Below are 18,122 nucleotides of genomic sequence, written 5' to 3' on the forward strand. Positions count from 1 at the left end.
TGATTAGGGGAGAAAATATTTCAATATAAGGAAATTACCATTAAAATACCGATGGTTAGCAAACCAATTCTGCACTCTGTATATTGGTGCCCAACTACGTACCCAACGAAAGTATTTCATACTTATATTTCATCTCCAGACGATTCTACAGCGCAACCTCGCAACTATCACGGGGGCCACCGAAATCGTAGCAACAGCGCAAGCTTTCCTCAATATGTATTGTCTTATCGCTTGTTCTCCAAAAATACATATGTAGTTCCATTTTTTATTTTTGTTCAGGTTCAGTAAAATATGACTTCACTGTTTAGATTAAAATAGTTTTTTTATTATTCTTTGTAGTCTTAATGATACAGTTAAATTAAAACAATTTTATAAGTATAGCAGAAACATTAAGTATTTTTTTTATTTTTTAATTTATTGGTTTTTTTATAGTCATTGGGAATTTTTGGAATTTTTTTTTGCATTTCTTGTCCAAATTTGACCAGTGATATGCCCCTTGGGGGTCATAAACTATTATGACGGTTACTATGGAGTTGATATAAAATGCCAAAATGGAAAAAAATAATCTTCAGTGCCTTTAGAAGCAATAATAGAGAACTGATGTTTACTTACCGCCCATAATGTGGTCGTCGCTTCCAAACCATCGCCTCAGATGACTAAAAATGTTACTAAAAAATAGATCCTTTAGCCTACTGGTATTCTCTGGTGATTCTACAGGCAATACCGACGAAGTTCCAATCGGAGAGATTGTTACAAAATTCATCAGCGTACTTTCCTTATGTTGAATTATAAAATCGAGGTCCGTATTCCACACTTGTTCTGAAACAAAAAGAGTTTCCGTTGTATAAATGAAGATCAATTAAAATCCATTTATGCGGCCGTATGCTTTCAATTTGAACTCTATTTCGCCAGCAAATCATTTTCAAATAAGTAATTATTTTGGTGCTTTTGTGGAAGATTAATTGCATTTTCATTAGCAGCCCCATCTGTATAACACATTGAAGCCACTGGAAAGGGTGGGTAAGTACATCTTTCATTAAACCGGATATGTGTACAATATTCTTCGTAAGCAAACCGTAAAAAAGACCGGAAGGTAAAAGATCTCCACTTAATTAATCACAATTCTGAAAGCTTAAGCTTATGGTGGGTTGGCGGGTGGCCTGCTGTATTTTCTCAGCAAAAATTTAGAAATCTCACTCTTCACTAATTGCTGCTCGAGAAGCCCGCTACCTAATCCCCACTAGCGAGGTGCGTTTGTATTTTCATTTCCCGCTAAATTTCTCTATTGGAGTAAGGGTATTCCGTAAAGTAATTAGTTGCATTAGAACTCATTAATCAAAAAGTAATTTTCGTTCAAATTTCCATAAAATCGAAACAGTATTAATTATGTGGCCATTTTGCTAAACTGCCACACCGACCATTCGTCTTGTTTGCTCAATAAGCAACCGATATCCTATGGGAATTTCCAAATGTTGATAATCCTGACATTTAGACGTTAGTTTCAAACTTAACTCTGGAAATTCTGGCGAACTGCTTAATTTTTCATTGTGACTAACAAGATAGGAACATACAATTTGGCAATACATGATTGACAAACAAACTCCCATCACAAAAGTTTTCCCAAAGATGGATCGCGCAATCAATCTTTATTTAAACCGAAAGTTGTCATTTTTTATTAACCTGAAGGGACCGCTGATGAAGGATAATAAAATGAGAGCCGGTGTTACTTCGCCACGTTCCCGCAAATAAATTTAGCACGATTGCGACGTTTGGCACTTTGTTTATTTTTCGCGCTATATCGACGAAGACTACGTAAAAAATTACCTACTTAAAAAAAGGATTGTAACGTCGTGTTCGTGCGATAAGGAAATTAATGGCGTGGAAACCTGTAAAAAAGCGTCCTTTTATGAGATCGATGTTTCTAGTTTATAAAAGTAAACGTTCGTGGTTTTTAACTTCAATTGCACAAACTTCTGACTGCTCTTTGAATTTTGTTTATGCTATACGCAACAACAAATAACTAAATCAAACCCCCCTTTTTGAGTCTATTTTAATGTAATTGAAAAAGAATGGGCTATTGTGGCCAATGTATTTATTTAAATTTTAGGTTTTTGAACAGTAATTCGGTGCGAATTCAGTCCATGGAAATTGATGATCGGGTGTATGTTTTCAATTGAGTGGATCTTTAACAGCTACAGCCCTTCGGTATTGGTAGTACAAAAGACCGTAACCGATAAACAATTAGGCATATAGCCATTTTTAGTGATAATCCGCCATTGGAAGCCTTCAAAATTTTACTCGGTAATTAAGAGGGGGTTGGTTTTGTAAGCATTGGAAGAAATTGGTTTCTAGTCCATAACTTTCCTGATAACTTTTGATTGAGAAGTCTGATCGAAAAAGTACGAATTGTTTTGGATTCTACGCACCAAAATTAATAAGAAAAAGTGTTTTCCCGAGAAATTTTGGTGCAGTCGATTTGGGTAAAAAGGGAAGCACTGCCTTTCTTTGAGGCCCGAAAAAAAAATTGTCTCAGATCGCCCCGGAAAAAAATTTTCTTATAGAATGTGGCCTGTAGATTCCATAATTTCAAACAGTTCCAAGATTGGGCTACTAGTTCAAACGTTACATCCCTTTGAATTTTCTTTCGAAATTGGTTTCTAGTCCATCTTTTGATTGAGAAGTCTAATCGAAAAAGTACGAATCGTTTTGGATTCTACGCCCCAAAATTAATAAGAAAAAGTGTTTTCCCCAGAAATTTTGATGCAGTCGATTTTTGGTAAAAAAGGAAGGTTATACACTGCCTTTTTTTGAGCCCCGAAGAAAAAATTGTCTCAGATCGACCGAGAAAAAATATTTTCTTATAGAATGTGGCCTGTAGAATCCATAATTTCAAACAGTTCCAAGATTGGACTACTAGTTCAAAAGTTACAGCCCTTTGAATTTTCTTTCGAAATTGGTTTCTAGTCCATAACTTTTGATTGAGAAGTCTAATCGAAAAAGTACGAATCGTTTTGGATTCTACGCCCCAAAATTAATAAGAAAAAGTGTTTTCCCGAGAAATTTTGGTGCAGTATATATTTGGTAAAAAAGGAAGGTTATACACCGCCTTTTTTTGAGCCCCGAAGAAAAAATTGTCTCAGATCGACCCGGAAAAAATTTTTCTTATAGAATGTGGCCTGTAGAATCCATAATTTCAAACAGTTCCAAGATTGGGACTACTAGTTCAAAAGTTACAGCCCTTTGAATTTTCTTTCGAAATTGGTTTCTAGTCCATAACTTTTGATCGAGAAGTCTGATCGAAAAAGTACGAATTGTTTTGGATTCTACGCCCCAAAATTAATAAGAAAAAGTGTTTTCCCGAGAAATTTTGGTGCAGTCGATATTTGGTAAAAAAGGAAGGTTATACACCGCCTTTTTTTAAGCCCGAAGAAAAAATTGTCTCAGATCGACCCGGAAAAAAAATTTTCTTATAGAATGTGACCTGTAGAATCCATAATTTCAAACAGTTCCAAGATTGGGCCGCTAGTTCAAATGTTACAGCCCTTTGAATTTTCTTTCGACATTGGTTTCTAGTCCATAACTTTTGATTGAGAAGTCTAATCGAAAAAGTACGAATTGTTTTGGATTCTACGCACCAAAATTAATCAGAAAAAGTGTTTTCCCGAGAAATTTTGGTGTAGTCGATTTTTAGTAAAAAAGGAAGGTTATACACTGCCTTTTTTTTGCCACGAAGAAAAAATTGTCTCGGATCGACCCGGAAAAAAATTTTTCTTATTGCACGTGGCCTGTGAATCCATAATTTCAAACAGTTCCAAGATTGGGCTACTAGTTCAAAAGTTACAGCCCTTTGAATTTTCTTTCGAAATTGGTTTCTAGTCTATAACTTTTTGTTGAGAAGTCTGATCGAAAAAGTACGAATTGTTTTGGATTCTACGCACTTAAATTAATAAGAAAAAGTGTTTTCCCGAGAAATTTTGGTGTAGTCGATTTTTGGTAAAAAAGGAAGGTTATTACTGCCTTTTTTTGAGGCCCGAAAAAAAAATTGTCTCAGATCGACCCGGAAAAAAAATTTTCTTATAGAATGTGGCCTGTAGAATCCATAATTTCAAACAGTTCCAAGATTGGGCTACTAGTTCAAAAGTTACAGCCCTTTGAATTTCTTTCGAAATTGGTTTCTAGTCTTAAAACTTTTGATTGTGAAGTCTGATCGAAAAAGTACGAATTGATTTGGATTCTACGCACCCAAATTAATAAGAAAAAGTGTTTTCCCGAGAAATTTTGGTGTAGTCGATTTTTGGTAAAAAAGGAAGGTTATACACTGCCTTTTTTTGAGCCCCGAAAAAAAATTGTCTCAGATCGACCCGGAAAAAAATTTTCTTATAGAATGTGGCCTGTAGAATCCATAATTTCAAACAGTTCCAAGATTGGGCTACTAGTTCAAAAGTTACAGCCCTTTGAATTTTTTTCGAAATTGGTTTCTAGTCTATAACTTTTGATTGAGAAGTCTTATCGAAAAAGTACGAATTGTTTTGGATTCTACGCACCAAAATTAATAAGAAAAAGTGTTTTCCCGAGAAATGGTGTAGTCGATTTTTGGTAAAAAAGGAAGGTTATACACTGCCTTTTTTTGAGGCCCGAAAAAAAAATTGGCTCAGATCGACCCGGGAAAAAAATTTTCTTATAGAATGTGGCCTGTAGAATCCATAATTTCAAACAGTTCCAAGATTGGGCTACTAGTTCAAAAGTTACAGCCCTTTGAATTTTCTTTCGAAATTGGTTTCTAGTCTATAACTTTTGATTGAGAAGTCTAATCGAAAAAGTACGAATTGTTTTGGATTCTACGCACCAAAATTAATAAGAAAAAGTGTTTTCCCGAGAAATTTTGGTGCAGTCGATTTTTGGTAAAAAAAGGAAGGTTATACACTGCCTTTTTTGAGCCCCGAAAAAAAAATTGTCTCAGATCGACCGGGAAAAACGATTTTCTTATAGAATGCGGCCTGTAGAATCCATAATTTCAAACAGTTCCAAGATTGGGCTACTAGTTCAAAAGTTACCGCCCTTTCAATTATCTTTCGAAATTGGTTTCTAGTCCATAACTTTTGATTGAGAGGTCTGATCGAAAAAGTACGAATCTCTTTGGATTCTACGCCCCAAAATTAATAATTAATAATTTCTCGAGAAATTTTGGTGCAGTCGATTTTTGGTAAAAAAGGAAGGTTATACACTGCCTTTTATGAGCCAAAAAAAAAATTGTCTCAGATCGCCCGGGAAAAAAGATTTTCTTATAGAATGTGGCCTGTAGAACCCATAATTTCAAACAGTTCCAAGATTGGGCTACTAGTTCAAATCTAGCGCGTTATGGAAATGCTGATACCAGATTCAGATTGTCCGAAAAAAGAATCCGTAGAAGGTGCTAACGGGAAGCGTCCATTTCCAACAGTTTAAGCTAGGAATAATGAACCTTTAATTACAGGTAATTAATACACTACCAACCAAACGTACCTCGACATCAGAAGGGCTGAAGCAGTTTTCAATTCGATAAAGAATTTAAATCTGAAACATAGTTTTCCATGATTCGATCAAAATTTTAATAACAATAACAATATTGGCCTTTATTATCTTACATACAATACGATAACCTCAATCTCCAGAGATTGTTCTTCCACCGAACCTTGATATATATAATTTACAATAATTTATGTACTCGTCTCTATACATAATTACTGCGAACTAACAAGCTTAAACATTTAATGATCATCTGCAAATGATGCGGTACGCATGCAATCAATGTGTATTAGTTAAATAATCTCTTTAATAAAATTAATTTTAATTGAACCTTGAAAGAAGACTTTAAGGTTCAAAGGTACGTTGTTGTATAGTTTGGCTATTTGATAAGAAAACTCCCTTTTAACGGTGGACATTTGAATGTTATGTTTAAAGTGTGCACATACGTCCCTAAATACTATTTTATTTGTTAAATAAGAAAGTGCAATTTTATGAAATAAACAAGCAATTTGCCCGATTTTTCATGTTAAGCCATTTAGTTTTTGCTAATTCTTCTATCGAATTTCCTTGTACCATAAATAAGATTGTTGATTTTGGAACAAGTTAACGGAGTCATAGGTACAGAGCCCTAAAGAAAAGCAGCCAAACGTCAAACAATTTGAAAAATCTTGAAAAACTTGAAAACCTTGGATTCTGGGTATAGGGAAGATTTCGAAAATCCAATAAAATACAGGATCTTCTATTTAAAATAAGAAAGTTGCTATCCATTTCCGGTAAAATCGGAAGTGAAGCAATCATGATAATGAAAATAATTTATAGCATAAATATTGTTGTAAATAAAAAACTTAACATTGCGCAGGCCGCGCATGCGCACATCTGACGTTTAAAATATGCGATATGTTTGCCTTTACTAGAAGAATCTTCGTATAAAATTCCAAAACAATATTTCCATAAACAAGAAAGTTGACTTTGCGTAGTTTGCGCATGCGCACATCTGATTTTTACAATATGCGATATGCTTGCCTTTAATAAAAGCTTCTGTGGTTCAAAATTTTTTAAAATATCTCTAAATAAAAATTTGACATTGTGCAACCGAATGCTATGTGACAGTTGAGATTTTCGAGGTTGTCATTACCTAATTTTGCCTGTAGATGCGCATAGTGCACATATAGTGTGTTTATATCACCATAGTGTACTTAATAGTTTTTCATTAGAAAGGCCACACATTATGATAAACTAGACTTCAAGGTAAAGTCTAAGTACAAGCATTGAATAGAATTGCATTGAATAAAAAGTGTTTTTATTCAATGGTATATGGAAAAATGTAATTCTGTTTAGCAGGTGACTGTCTACTTAAGTGATAAGTTGGTTGCGGTATAAAAACCCGTTCCAGTGTACAAAATGTTATTGAGGGGCATAAGAGGATATTCAAAATTGAAGCAAATGTGGGAAGAAATCAAAATTCCCGTTCCTTGGGGCCATATCGCGGGAAAATGGTGGGGACCTCAGGATAGGAGACCAATTTTGGTTCTCCACGGGTGGCAGGTGAGTTAAACAATTTTGCAATTGTTTCTTACCGCTCTACAATCAGGACAACTGCGGAAGCTTCGATAGACTGATCCCGCTCCTTAAACCCGAGTTGGGTTACCTGGCGATCGACTTTCCCGGCCACGGGTTGTCATCAAAACTCCCGCTCGGTGTCTCCTACTACTGGTCGGACTATATCGTGTTTCTGCGACGAGTTGTGCAATACTTCAACTGGCCGAAAGTGTCACTGTTGGGACACTCCATCAGCGGCACCATCGCTTACAATTACGCGACCTTATATCCCAAAGCTGTCGACTTCCTAATCGCAATCGAGGGCCTAAGGCCGCTCACCGACCTCCTGAATATTACAGAATTGGGCGTCAACGTGGATCGGTTCATCAAGTACGATCACCTACTAAGCTTGGATCAGGAAGGGCCGAGTTACCCCTACAACGAGTTAGAAAGGCGGCTACACGCGGACTCCGCCAAGTCCATCTCCTTGGAGACCTGCAAGTACGTCTTGGAACGGAACATCGCGAGATCCACGACTAAACCCGACGAATTCTACTTCACGCGCGACTTGCGATTAAAACTCCTACCGTTTCTCGAATACGCTGGGGACGTAACGAAGATGACCGACAAGTTCACTTGCCCCACGCTTCTTTGCCTAGGAACCGTCGTAACCAAGAAATTCGAACTTTTAACTCAAACTCACGAATTTTACAACGTTCTCAAGAAGATTAATCCTAAATTCGAAATTCACACGGTCGAAGGTACCCATCACGTTCATTTAAATAATCCCGAGCCAGTGGCGGAATTGATTAATCCGTTCATTGAAAGGTACGATGTGGAAGATTGGTCGATCTGAAATACCTACCTGGAAATGACTATTTTTTATGTTAACTTTTATAGTTCAAATAAATATTCATAGTGTCTTTACCGCCGGGAGCCCATAATTCAGTTAATGTACCTACAGCCCGTTATAGATTTGGTTTAAGTAGTATTGGAGTTGAAATTACAAACACCTTAAATCTTAAATTAAACTTACGTGTGTTTACGAACCCCAGCAGTTTAGAGTCTTATGTAATTTGGGCAAGCCAAGTGTGTGCTTTAAAAATTGTGAAATTAAATTTTGTTTGTAAATCTAGTTTTTGTACATTTCTTCATATAAAGCGAATTAATTAATTCATTTCACCGTTAGGTGGAAATGCAGACGTTTATTATAATTTGACGAATGCACGCGCTTAAATAACCGCCCGGCGTGGTTTCAAAGTAATTGAAAATGGAGCGCGCTTCCCAGTTTAATCTAACCCAATTTTCCGCAATAACGTCAAGTAGGTATTCTGGGCGAAATTCGAACTATTTACAAGCTACAACTTTGCTGCAAAATAAAGAGAAAAGCGCGTCGCAAAAATCTAATGAATTTCATTTACGCTGTTAGTTTCGAGCAGATACGTACCGGAGAGTAAAATTAAAAATACGAGAGCGTCAAATCAAATTTACAGAAAAAAAAGGAGTATGCCCTAATTTCCTAAAGCGCATTTATTAGTGCATGCCGAGAAATATACAACGGAATAACGCCTGTCTAACAGAAATAACTTGGGTTTAGCCAGGATAAGAACCCTGACAGATTGGCTTGTTCGTAATGAAAAAGCACAATTTCAATTTGAATTTATTGCAGTTTCGTTTGACAAACAGATAGTAAAATTGATATTTACTCACTGATTTCATTCGAAAAACATGCAAACGATTTAACTTAAGACATAAATTTTGAGGATTTTCCGAGGGATTTTCAGTTACATATTGTGTATGGACCAGATGTACCAAAATCGTTGTTTCTGCATTGATTTTGTTGAGACAACCTGCAAACGTATTATGTGATGTCTAGAAGTGAAAGTATGAAAATAAAATTTACTTACAATCTGTCTGACGGAAACGATCGGTATTTATCGATTTACTCCTGAGATCATTTATCTTCCTGCATAGATGTTAGTGTTGAAAACACTTATAGGATGCTAGTTTCGTAACGTTTATATGAAACTGTTACGTTCACTTTGGGCCAACATGACAAAATTACCTTAGATAAGCACACGGTAAGCTCAGGCAAAGTAGAGGTGGGTCGGGGTGAAAATGGGGTTCTTCTATACAAACACAAATAAGCCAAAAAGGGAAGGAAACAGTAAAAGTAATCCGGATAGGCGCCACTTAGCCTTTGATAAATCTAGAGAGAGAGAGAGAATACTTACTAAAGGGATAAACAAGGCAGACTAAGAGATCCTTGTTTTCGTCTTACTAAACTCGAAGGAATGCACAATTATGGGGAAAGAAACACAAACAATATTTGATGTCATAAATGCGGGTGGTTTAATACTTTAATACAATGATTTCAAAATATCACAAATCTGACACTGGAATATATAGATCTGGTATATCAAAATGGGAATTTAAAATAAACGCTAATAAAAACAAATGAGAAACCAACACGTAGTCGGGGAAAGTATTTATCCAAAAGGGCTTCCGCAGAAACAACGGAGCCATAATCATTAAGTGACTTTCAAACAAAGTAATAATCACAACTTGTTAGTATCAAAACCCAAAATGTAATCAAACGTTAAAAGGGAAAAACGACGAAAACAACTTAATTTACCTTTGAACTACGGTCGCAACCTTCTGAGCTCAGAGGACGCGAAACTGCAAATCTGTAAACAAACAGACACACAAACAAAAAAATATGAGGGGTAATGATTCGCGTTGCACAATATATCGCATAACCAATGGTTAACGTAAGACACGAAGGGTTATTCTTATACGTAGAATTGCAATTAATACTAAAGAGTCAAAAATTCAAATGACTTTACGACAAAACAACATTTGGTTCGACTAAGGGTTGGTTTTTACAATCGGTATGAGATATCAAAAAGTGACATGAAGTCTTAAGGAAAAAATACTATAAAATGTACAAATAACTGAATCTCTCTTCAATGACAAAGCAATCTTATCAATTCAAATGAAAACAAACTTACACGAGCAAGTTCTTCAGAGCAAAATACATAACGTTAATTAAAATTGTAGAAATTTACTTCGAGTCTCGGCAATTATATAACTAGATCACAAACAAAAGTAGTTAATATGAAGGATAAAATACAGTAAACTAACAAATCTAAGTATCGGAGTAACACAAATATGATGTCGATCGTAGGTGATATTATCGTTAATCTAAACTTCGCTAACGACAAAACTAAACGTAATCGGTAACTCTGTATACAAATACATACGAACAATTTACACAGTACCAACTCCACACGTCTTGTTATTTAGGTATTTGCGTTTCGGAGGAATCAATCGTAGGTCACCGAACTTCGCAAAATTGGGTCATCATCGGTTTCGCACGAAATGGCGGTAATTCTTCAGTCCATAAGGTAGAAATATGCAGGGCGTTTTTGACTGGTAATGGCGTCGAAATTTCAATGGAATTCTCTTGCACAATATCGAAAATCGGAAATTCGCGTTTCCATTTAGAAATATCAATGCACAATCAGGAAGCAATTGGTAACTCCAAAATAAAAAGTAAGAAAACTCAGGGAGTACGAAAGTAGCCTGAAATGGATTATTTAAAGTAAAAAGATAACATATCGTAAACGGCCTTAAACTTGTAAGATAAATCCGCAGAAATGCATCAGCGAAGTTGAAAGTAAGATAATAAGAAAAAAACTCCACTAATCTTAATACAAACACCACAAATAATATCCCAAAAAGGTAGACAATAATGTCAAGTAAGTGTAATGGCGTGTAGCTCAAGTACAAGTCAAGATCGATTCGAGTTCTTCAACAAGGTCTGCGCGCGCCAACAGCAAGTGGGAGAAAACGCGCAACAGAAATCTAGACGGGAAGGTTTTAAAAGAAAGCTATATCACAAATACGGATCGGGTTACAATGTGAACACCTAGATTGCTATATAAAGGTAAGAGTTCGCATAATGATATTCGAGAAGGATTCCACATCGTAATTCAAAAAGCAAAGATTAAGCGGTAAAGAAAATAACGTCACAAAACGCTCGAATGTTAATAGGCTAGCAGCCACAGTTCGTGAAAGTAAATTAGTAGTGGTTTGTGATTGGCTTGGCAGTGGTAAGATATAAAGCGTATTGCGCATACGTCATCTATAATGTTAATAGTATTACGAAGGTGTTATGACGCTTATTAACGAACTCCTAGCGAGTTTATAATTTTGCTCCGTCCGTCCGTCTGTCCGTTAGCACGATATCTCGAAAACGAGTGGACCGGTTACGATGAAATTTTGTAGGTGGATTCTTTATCAAATTTGTAGATCGGAGTTCGTGAATTGCTACTGTAGGCCAAAAAATAAGGACCTTGACATTTCCGTTAGGTATGAACCGAATTGTATGATATTTAATATGAGCATAGATAGCTGTAACCATATGCCAAAAGTTGAGTCTAATCGAGGCCTACGATACTTACAGGCCAGAGCGCTCGAAAAAGTCATGTGACGTTAGTAGTCATATGAAATACATAACGGCTTATGGAAAAACCGTGCGCGGCTCAACTATTTATTTTTTTACTCCGGATCCGTTCAACACAGAGCCACGAAATTTCAATGAGAGCTTCTCAATAGTACACACAATCAAATTATGGTGTTCGTTAATTCTTAATAACACTAAAAATAATTAATTTTTAGATTTAAAGTATTGAAGATAAAACTATGTTAGTAAATCCGCGTTTTCTATCTTTACATCATCATATTTCTTTTTCTAGGAACTATATCATTATAATCCTTTCGGTGTTTTAAACTAGAGTTGTATGCGGCTCCAACTGTGGGTATATAATGCCTTATCTCGTGTTAGTATAACTTTAACAGGCCCTACAAAATCGCGCATTAATTATTATCCGCGCAGAGAAAAATTCACCATGCGAGAAACTTTTTTGTTATTTCTATAATTGTAACACATATATCGAATGAATTGTGGTTAAAGGGCACAAAAATGTTCTTCAGAAGGAAATTTTAAGAAATTTTATTTGTGAGATTCAAATTTGCATTAAACTTATAAAATTAAAAATATTAAGCTTATTGCGCTTAAAGGCGCATTCCAGAGGAGTATTTTGCATCATAGATTTTGTTTCGATGTTAAATATACCTAAGTATTGAAATATTCTAAGATTTAGAAAACGACAAAATAGTTCTGAAAACGATGTCAAGGTAGGTACTCATATTTATTGGAGGATATATCATAGAAAAACTGTTTTTATCATGCGGTAACCAAAAATTATTATTAATAAAAATATTTTTGAAGAATTTAGAAGTAGATGATGAAATTTGGGACCAATGTCAGAATAGTTTTAAATACTACATTTCAAAAAGTTTGCAAACATTCGCCAACATCCTACTAAGTAATTATTCAAAATGTAAGAATAACAATTTAAGGGACAAGACTAGGACAACAAAAAATTGAAAAAACTGATGTCAGTCAAATAGGCAGTTTTATATTACCTAAATTAAGAGTTGATTGTTGGATTTTAAAATATGACTGTGTCTATATTCTTAAAATATATTATTAATTTTATATTTGTAGTGTTTATTGAAATCTAATCTAGCGGCCTGGGCCAGTCCGGCACTGCCTATTCCTTACAAGCTGTACTTTTTACTAAAACTGCTGTAAGTTGGATAGAAAAAGATATTTTTTTAAACTTCCTTATTCAAAAGGTTATTTTTATTTATTCATAGAATGAAGATGAAAGCCTACGATACTTACCAGGCCTCATAGGCGGACAAGACAAATTTCCCATTTCACTTTCACAATAGTAGGTACCTATAACTAAAATACTTTATGTACTGCAAAATTCATATTAACGAAGATATAAGATATACTCCATACCTTTGACTGATAATATCTTTAATTTTATAAGTTTAATGTAAATTTGAATCTCACAAACACAATTTGAAAATCGATTACTAACAATTATTTGAAACATAATTCCTTTGCGCGTTCACTTATTCTTGAAATCGCGCTATTTACTTCAGTTGCTGAAAAAAAGGAAACAAGAGACCATTTCTTAAAAATGCCTTCTGAAGAACATTTTTGTGCCCTTTAACCACAATTCATTCGATATATGTGATACAATTATAGCAATAACAAAAAAGTTTCTAGCATGTTGAATTTTTCTCTGCGCGGATAATAAATGCGCGATTTTGTAGGGCCTGTTAAAGCTATACTAATACGAGATAAGGCATTATATACGCATAATTGGAGGCGCATATCATTCTAGTTTAAGACACCGAAAGGATTATAATGATATAGTTCCTAGAAAAAGAAATATGATGATGTAAAGATAGAAAAACGCGGATTTACTAACATCGTTTTATCTTCAATACTTTAAACCTAAAAATTAATTATTTTTGGTGTTATTAAAAATTAACGAACACCATAATTTGATTGTGTGTACTATTGAGAAGCTCTCATTGAAATTTCGTGGCTCTATGTTGAACGGATCCGGAGTACAAAAATAAATAGTGGAGCCACGCACGGATTTTCCATAAGCCGTAATGTATTTCATATGACTCCTAACGTCACGTGACTTTTCGAGCGCTCCGGCCTGTAAGAATCGTAGGCCTCGGTCTAATCAATATCCAAGGTTATCATAAAGTGAGGGATATATTTCAGATCAATTATTACAATCGAATGTGACGTGACAAGACGTTGACAAGTTCTATCTGTCTATACATTCTACACCTGGGTTGAGGTGAATTTGTCATCTGTGGCAGAGATGGGAATTACCTTAGACCAGTTTCGAGTATTGTGCCGGCTACTCGGAATTAGGTTTTCCTAATTCGTAAGGTAAATACCGGAGTAGTATAGAACAACTTAAGACCTTCTGCAGAGGCACCTCTAAAAAGCATTATGCGGATCACTCTGTAATTGGGCGCAAGCCTGTTGAGAGCCAAGAACAAGAGAGGGATAATAAATAAGTAAATAAACTTCCAATCATAATGTAAACATAATTGAATCTCACATTTGCACAAAAACGTTCTTAAGTAGACGAATATTTGACAGATTATTAAAAAATTTCCATCCCTGGGAAAAGGAAGTAGCGTATTGACTTTAATTAAATATGTCATCATACCTTACATCATTTTAATTGTACATCAAACCGAAAAATATGTCTTTATAAGTATACCTTTACGATGCACGGATCATAAGGTCTTCAACTGACACAATTTTTTATTAAATTTTTGTTTATTTGTTTCAACATCTCATTTTATATACTGTGCATCGTGCCATACAAATTCGCATTCGAAACGTAATATTTGGCCTCGAGGACTGCGTATAATGTAATATGAGCACAACAAGACCGAGTCAATCGATGGCAAAATATCAAACCTGCAACTTTCCTCCTGCATTTACTGGTAGCAGGGATCGATCATAATTAACTGCAATTTCATAACTATAATAGAAAGACTAGCATTTCTAAACGACGGGTAATTCTGCACGTCAAATTAAACGCAATTATGAGGAAATTAAAACAAGGGATTATAATGTCGGTATTCATCGCGTAGAATATTAAATGAATTTCTATACCTTCAGGTTACATTTAGTTAACAATGTATGATATTGCCTAGGCGAAACTTTCCCGACGACGAACTTTATTTTCAATATATAACAGCAATGCGCAAAACATAGCTTTAATGATCCCCTTTTCTAAGGATATGCATTTTTGTTATTGTTAGCCGCAAAATGTAATGGCGTCAATCATTATCTGCGCGAGGAGCTCGGATCTATTCATAAACTTATTGGAATTCGTGCATTCATTATCGTCGCTATTGCGTTATAGAATTTTAATCTCTACGTCGATTCTACTAACTTCTACGGAACAGCATTTCACTATCGTAGAAGTTAGTAGAGTCTAGATAATTCAAATGACATACTTGCTTAAACTAATTCCATTGTTGATATAGTCCTGATGATGCAGAACCGTTTCGTTCCAAGGCAGTTCGAGAAATTTAAGTACTCTTTCCATCCAACTTCTCGGATGCAAAACTAACTGTTCGTAGGGAACCCTTAAACATCTACTTGGTCCGATTTTTTTACACTGTTCGTTCATGGCCTCCACGGCCGTATTCCACTTTCTTAAACACTGTCTATAACTGCTCAGATCGAACCCGGTAATTGTCACCTGCCGTGATATTATCGAATGGACTGTGGCGCGTCCATCGCGAACCATGAACACAAATTTGGCGTTCGGAAAAAGTTCGACCACGTAAGTGCCCATCTTAATTGTAAGCGGGTCCTTATTACACAACCTCGGCGCCGGCTCGCCGTGCCTCGCGATTATCTCCAAGGTGAACGCGGCGATTGCAGAATCCAGCACCTCCTTCGTAATGCCGGCCTGCTCCAAACGAAGCGATTCCTTTTCCGACTTCAACCAGTGGTACCGTAGCTGAAGAAGACGAGGTATCACTCGCGTCTCTTGTCCGCATCTGTAAATAAGAAAAGGAACATTCAGTTTCGATTGTCGATCGTGAAGACGATTTATTACAAATTAGAATCGATTTCGGTTTACGTGTATGAGGGCAATAAGAAGAACGTTACGTTTACTACCAGGTACTTTGCTTTTATTGCGCAATGTTGGTAGGGACCGTCCTAATGATTGGATTTCGTGCGAATTTGCGGTTAGGTCGCAACTACAGCAATTGCCCGCCGTATATTTTCCTGTTTATATCACTACATTTGCGGTTTTTCTCGATTTGTAAGGCTGTTCCAATTTTAGGCTATATTTCTTTGCCAGTAAAAGCAGAGCACATCGTAGGCATTAACGTCTGCCAGCAAAAATAAGAAAGGGGTATTAACTCCGCAATTTAAAACAAAAGTCGTTACTTAACGACAGTCCTTAAATCTCTCACACAAATAAATCTAAGAAGTTCGTTCACTTTGCCGTCCGCTAATGGGGTCATCACTCCGACATTTATGAAACACAGAAACTACAAGTTAATAATAATAATGGAGGGATAATGCGATTAGGCATGGCAGTAACAATAACCATTGAAGTTCATCGCATTGTTTCTTTCCCGTCATACAAATCGAACGTTATCTCGCTGTAACGACATGATGTACGGCACAGGTCAGCGAGTTTCAATGTATTTTCAGTTGCTTCAGTTTCCAGTTCGTATAGCCAGACTGCAGTATGTGGCGGTTTACCGTACACAATATTAAACCCGCGTTCTCGATGCACGAACCGTTTCAAGCTTAAAACCATGAATCCTCTATAATCGCCCCCGGGCTGCAATTCTGTTCTCAACTTCTCAGAGCCATTTATCAATTTCGCTTAATTTGTTCATAAACGATTTAGGTGGAAAATTGGCGCAGCTGTTCAATTAGTCGCCCAGTTTCGCCACTATAAGCTACTTTACACCTGAAATTGCAACAAAATTAAAAGCCTAACGCGCTAACTACACTTCTTCTGCATATCGTTCAGAAATTAGACATATAGTTTATTTTTGCTATAGCGGCTTTGTTTTGAGTCATGGATTCAAATAACTTTTTAAATATTTCAGATCCAGGGTCAATTTCCCGTAAACGGCATCCGGACAATCTTGTATCGGTTTTCTGCGAACCAACCAAATGGATGTCCCGATTTTTAACCAATTTCACATTACGCAACAACTTTCAAGTGCCAACCCCATTACAAAAGAAGGTCGCAAATCCTTAGACCATAATTATAGTACATGGACCGCTATTAGCCCTATGCTTTCCATACAAAATGGGTGGTCACGGATAGAGGGCACTGTAGTCGTGGCTATGTTACAGTGACTTTATAGAAACAGTGACGACAATAGGAGTTCGGCCGCCATTTTGCGTCAAAAAGTTGGCAACACACAATACACGTAGGCATGAGTGGCGTACACCGCAATATCATATTAGTGAGCAATCAAATTACCGGCGCGTTACACATATTGTGAACGACTATTTTCTAAACGTTTTATTAGTACAATTAGCTATATAAAAACTAAGTATGAATATGAATTTGATTGTTTCTAGTAAGAAACAAATCCCTACAAGTATTATGAGTTTATGAGAACATCTTTCCTTTTTAGATGAAAATTTATAACAATTGGACTGAATATCAGAATTAAGAACATTTATTCAATGTAAATGAATATCTTTGCAGGTGAAGGAAATGAAAAGACAGTAATATCAAGAAGAACGGATTATTACACTTATTAAATAAAACACAAAATTCCTCTCCAATCAATTTATTACAAAATAATTGGTCTAAGCAAAACACGTATAATTATCATTTTCGCTATCATTGAGTAAGTAATTGAAAACACTTTTTGATCATCCCACAGGTCACAGATCAGTGGGTTCAGCATCATATCTTTCAACTTCCACAGCTCCGCCTTAGAGGATGGTCCAGATTCCATCAACTGCTTTCTGAAAACCATCCTTTCAATTGAACGTCTTACTCTGCCTCGTCAACATAATCTCTTCGCTGAATCCAACTCATAGAAATTGTTCGATGGGCTATTGCACTGCGAGTCGAATATGGTATCGCGTTTCACAACAATATCCTCAATTGCTGCCACATTGTCACACATACATATTAGGTTCCGCCACATTCGTTTTCAGCTATTTTTCGATGCCTTTGTCCTCCAATGCTAATTGCACGCGGAAATACAATTAGGTACTGAATTCACGGCCATCCAAACACAAATTTTTCATCATCTACCTCTGGCATTTGACTGCTGAAGTCGCTAATGTCAGGCTGCCATCTGTCATGATACCATTTTTTGTAGGAATATCATGGCACCTGTACTTCAAATTTATCAACCAGTGACGTTTATAGAAGCGCGGGAATGCGCGCGAGCATATCTATTACCGGAAACACGTGAAATTTGACGCAAAATGGCGGCCGATCTCAACGACCAATCAAAAATTAGACACTCTATTGTCGCCACTGTCTCTATAAAGTCACTGTAGGGTATGTGAATCGCAGGGTAAACTAAAGTCGTGTAAACACCACTAGGATCGCTTAAAGAACAGCTTTATAGTAACCGCGTAGTACGGGAAGCTTTAAATA

General features: G+C 36.1%; 2 protein-coding genes across 2 annotated transcripts; one reads left to right on the forward strand and one right to left on the reverse strand.

Annotated features, from left to right (window-relative positions):
* The first annotated feature begins 6,882 nt into the window (after nt 1-6,882).
* Nucleotides 6,883-7,922, forward strand: LOC116181701 (probable serine hydrolase). Its single transcript, XM_031502110.1, has 2 exons — nt 6,883-7,050; nt 7,097-7,922. The coding sequence occupies exons 1-2, from the start codon at nt 6,907-6,909 to the stop codon at nt 7,898-7,900; spliced, it is 948 nt and encodes a 315-aa protein (XP_031357970.1). The 5' UTR covers nt 6,883-6,906; the 3' UTR covers nt 7,901-7,922.
* Nucleotides 7,923-14,938: 7,016 nt separating this feature from the next.
* Nucleotides 14,939-16,298, reverse strand: LOC116181702 (protein-tyrosine sulfotransferase). Its single transcript, XM_031502111.1, has 2 exons — nt 16,120-16,298; nt 14,939-15,522 (listed from the first exon to the last, which is right to left on the reverse strand). The coding sequence occupies exons 1-2, from the start codon at nt 16,296-16,298 to the stop codon at nt 14,958-14,960; spliced, it is 744 nt and encodes a 247-aa protein (XP_031357971.1). The 3' UTR covers nt 14,939-14,957.
* Nucleotides 16,299-18,122: the final 1,824 nt, after the last annotated feature.

The sequence above is a fragment of the Photinus pyralis genome, unplaced genomic scaffold (assembly GCF_008802855.1).
Source record: "Photinus pyralis isolate 1611_PpyrPB1 unplaced genomic scaffold, Ppyr1.3 Ppyr1.4_unclustered_Scaffold1716, whole genome shotgun sequence".
Lineage (NCBI taxonomy): Eukaryota > Metazoa > Arthropoda > Insecta > Coleoptera > Lampyridae > Photinus > Photinus pyralis.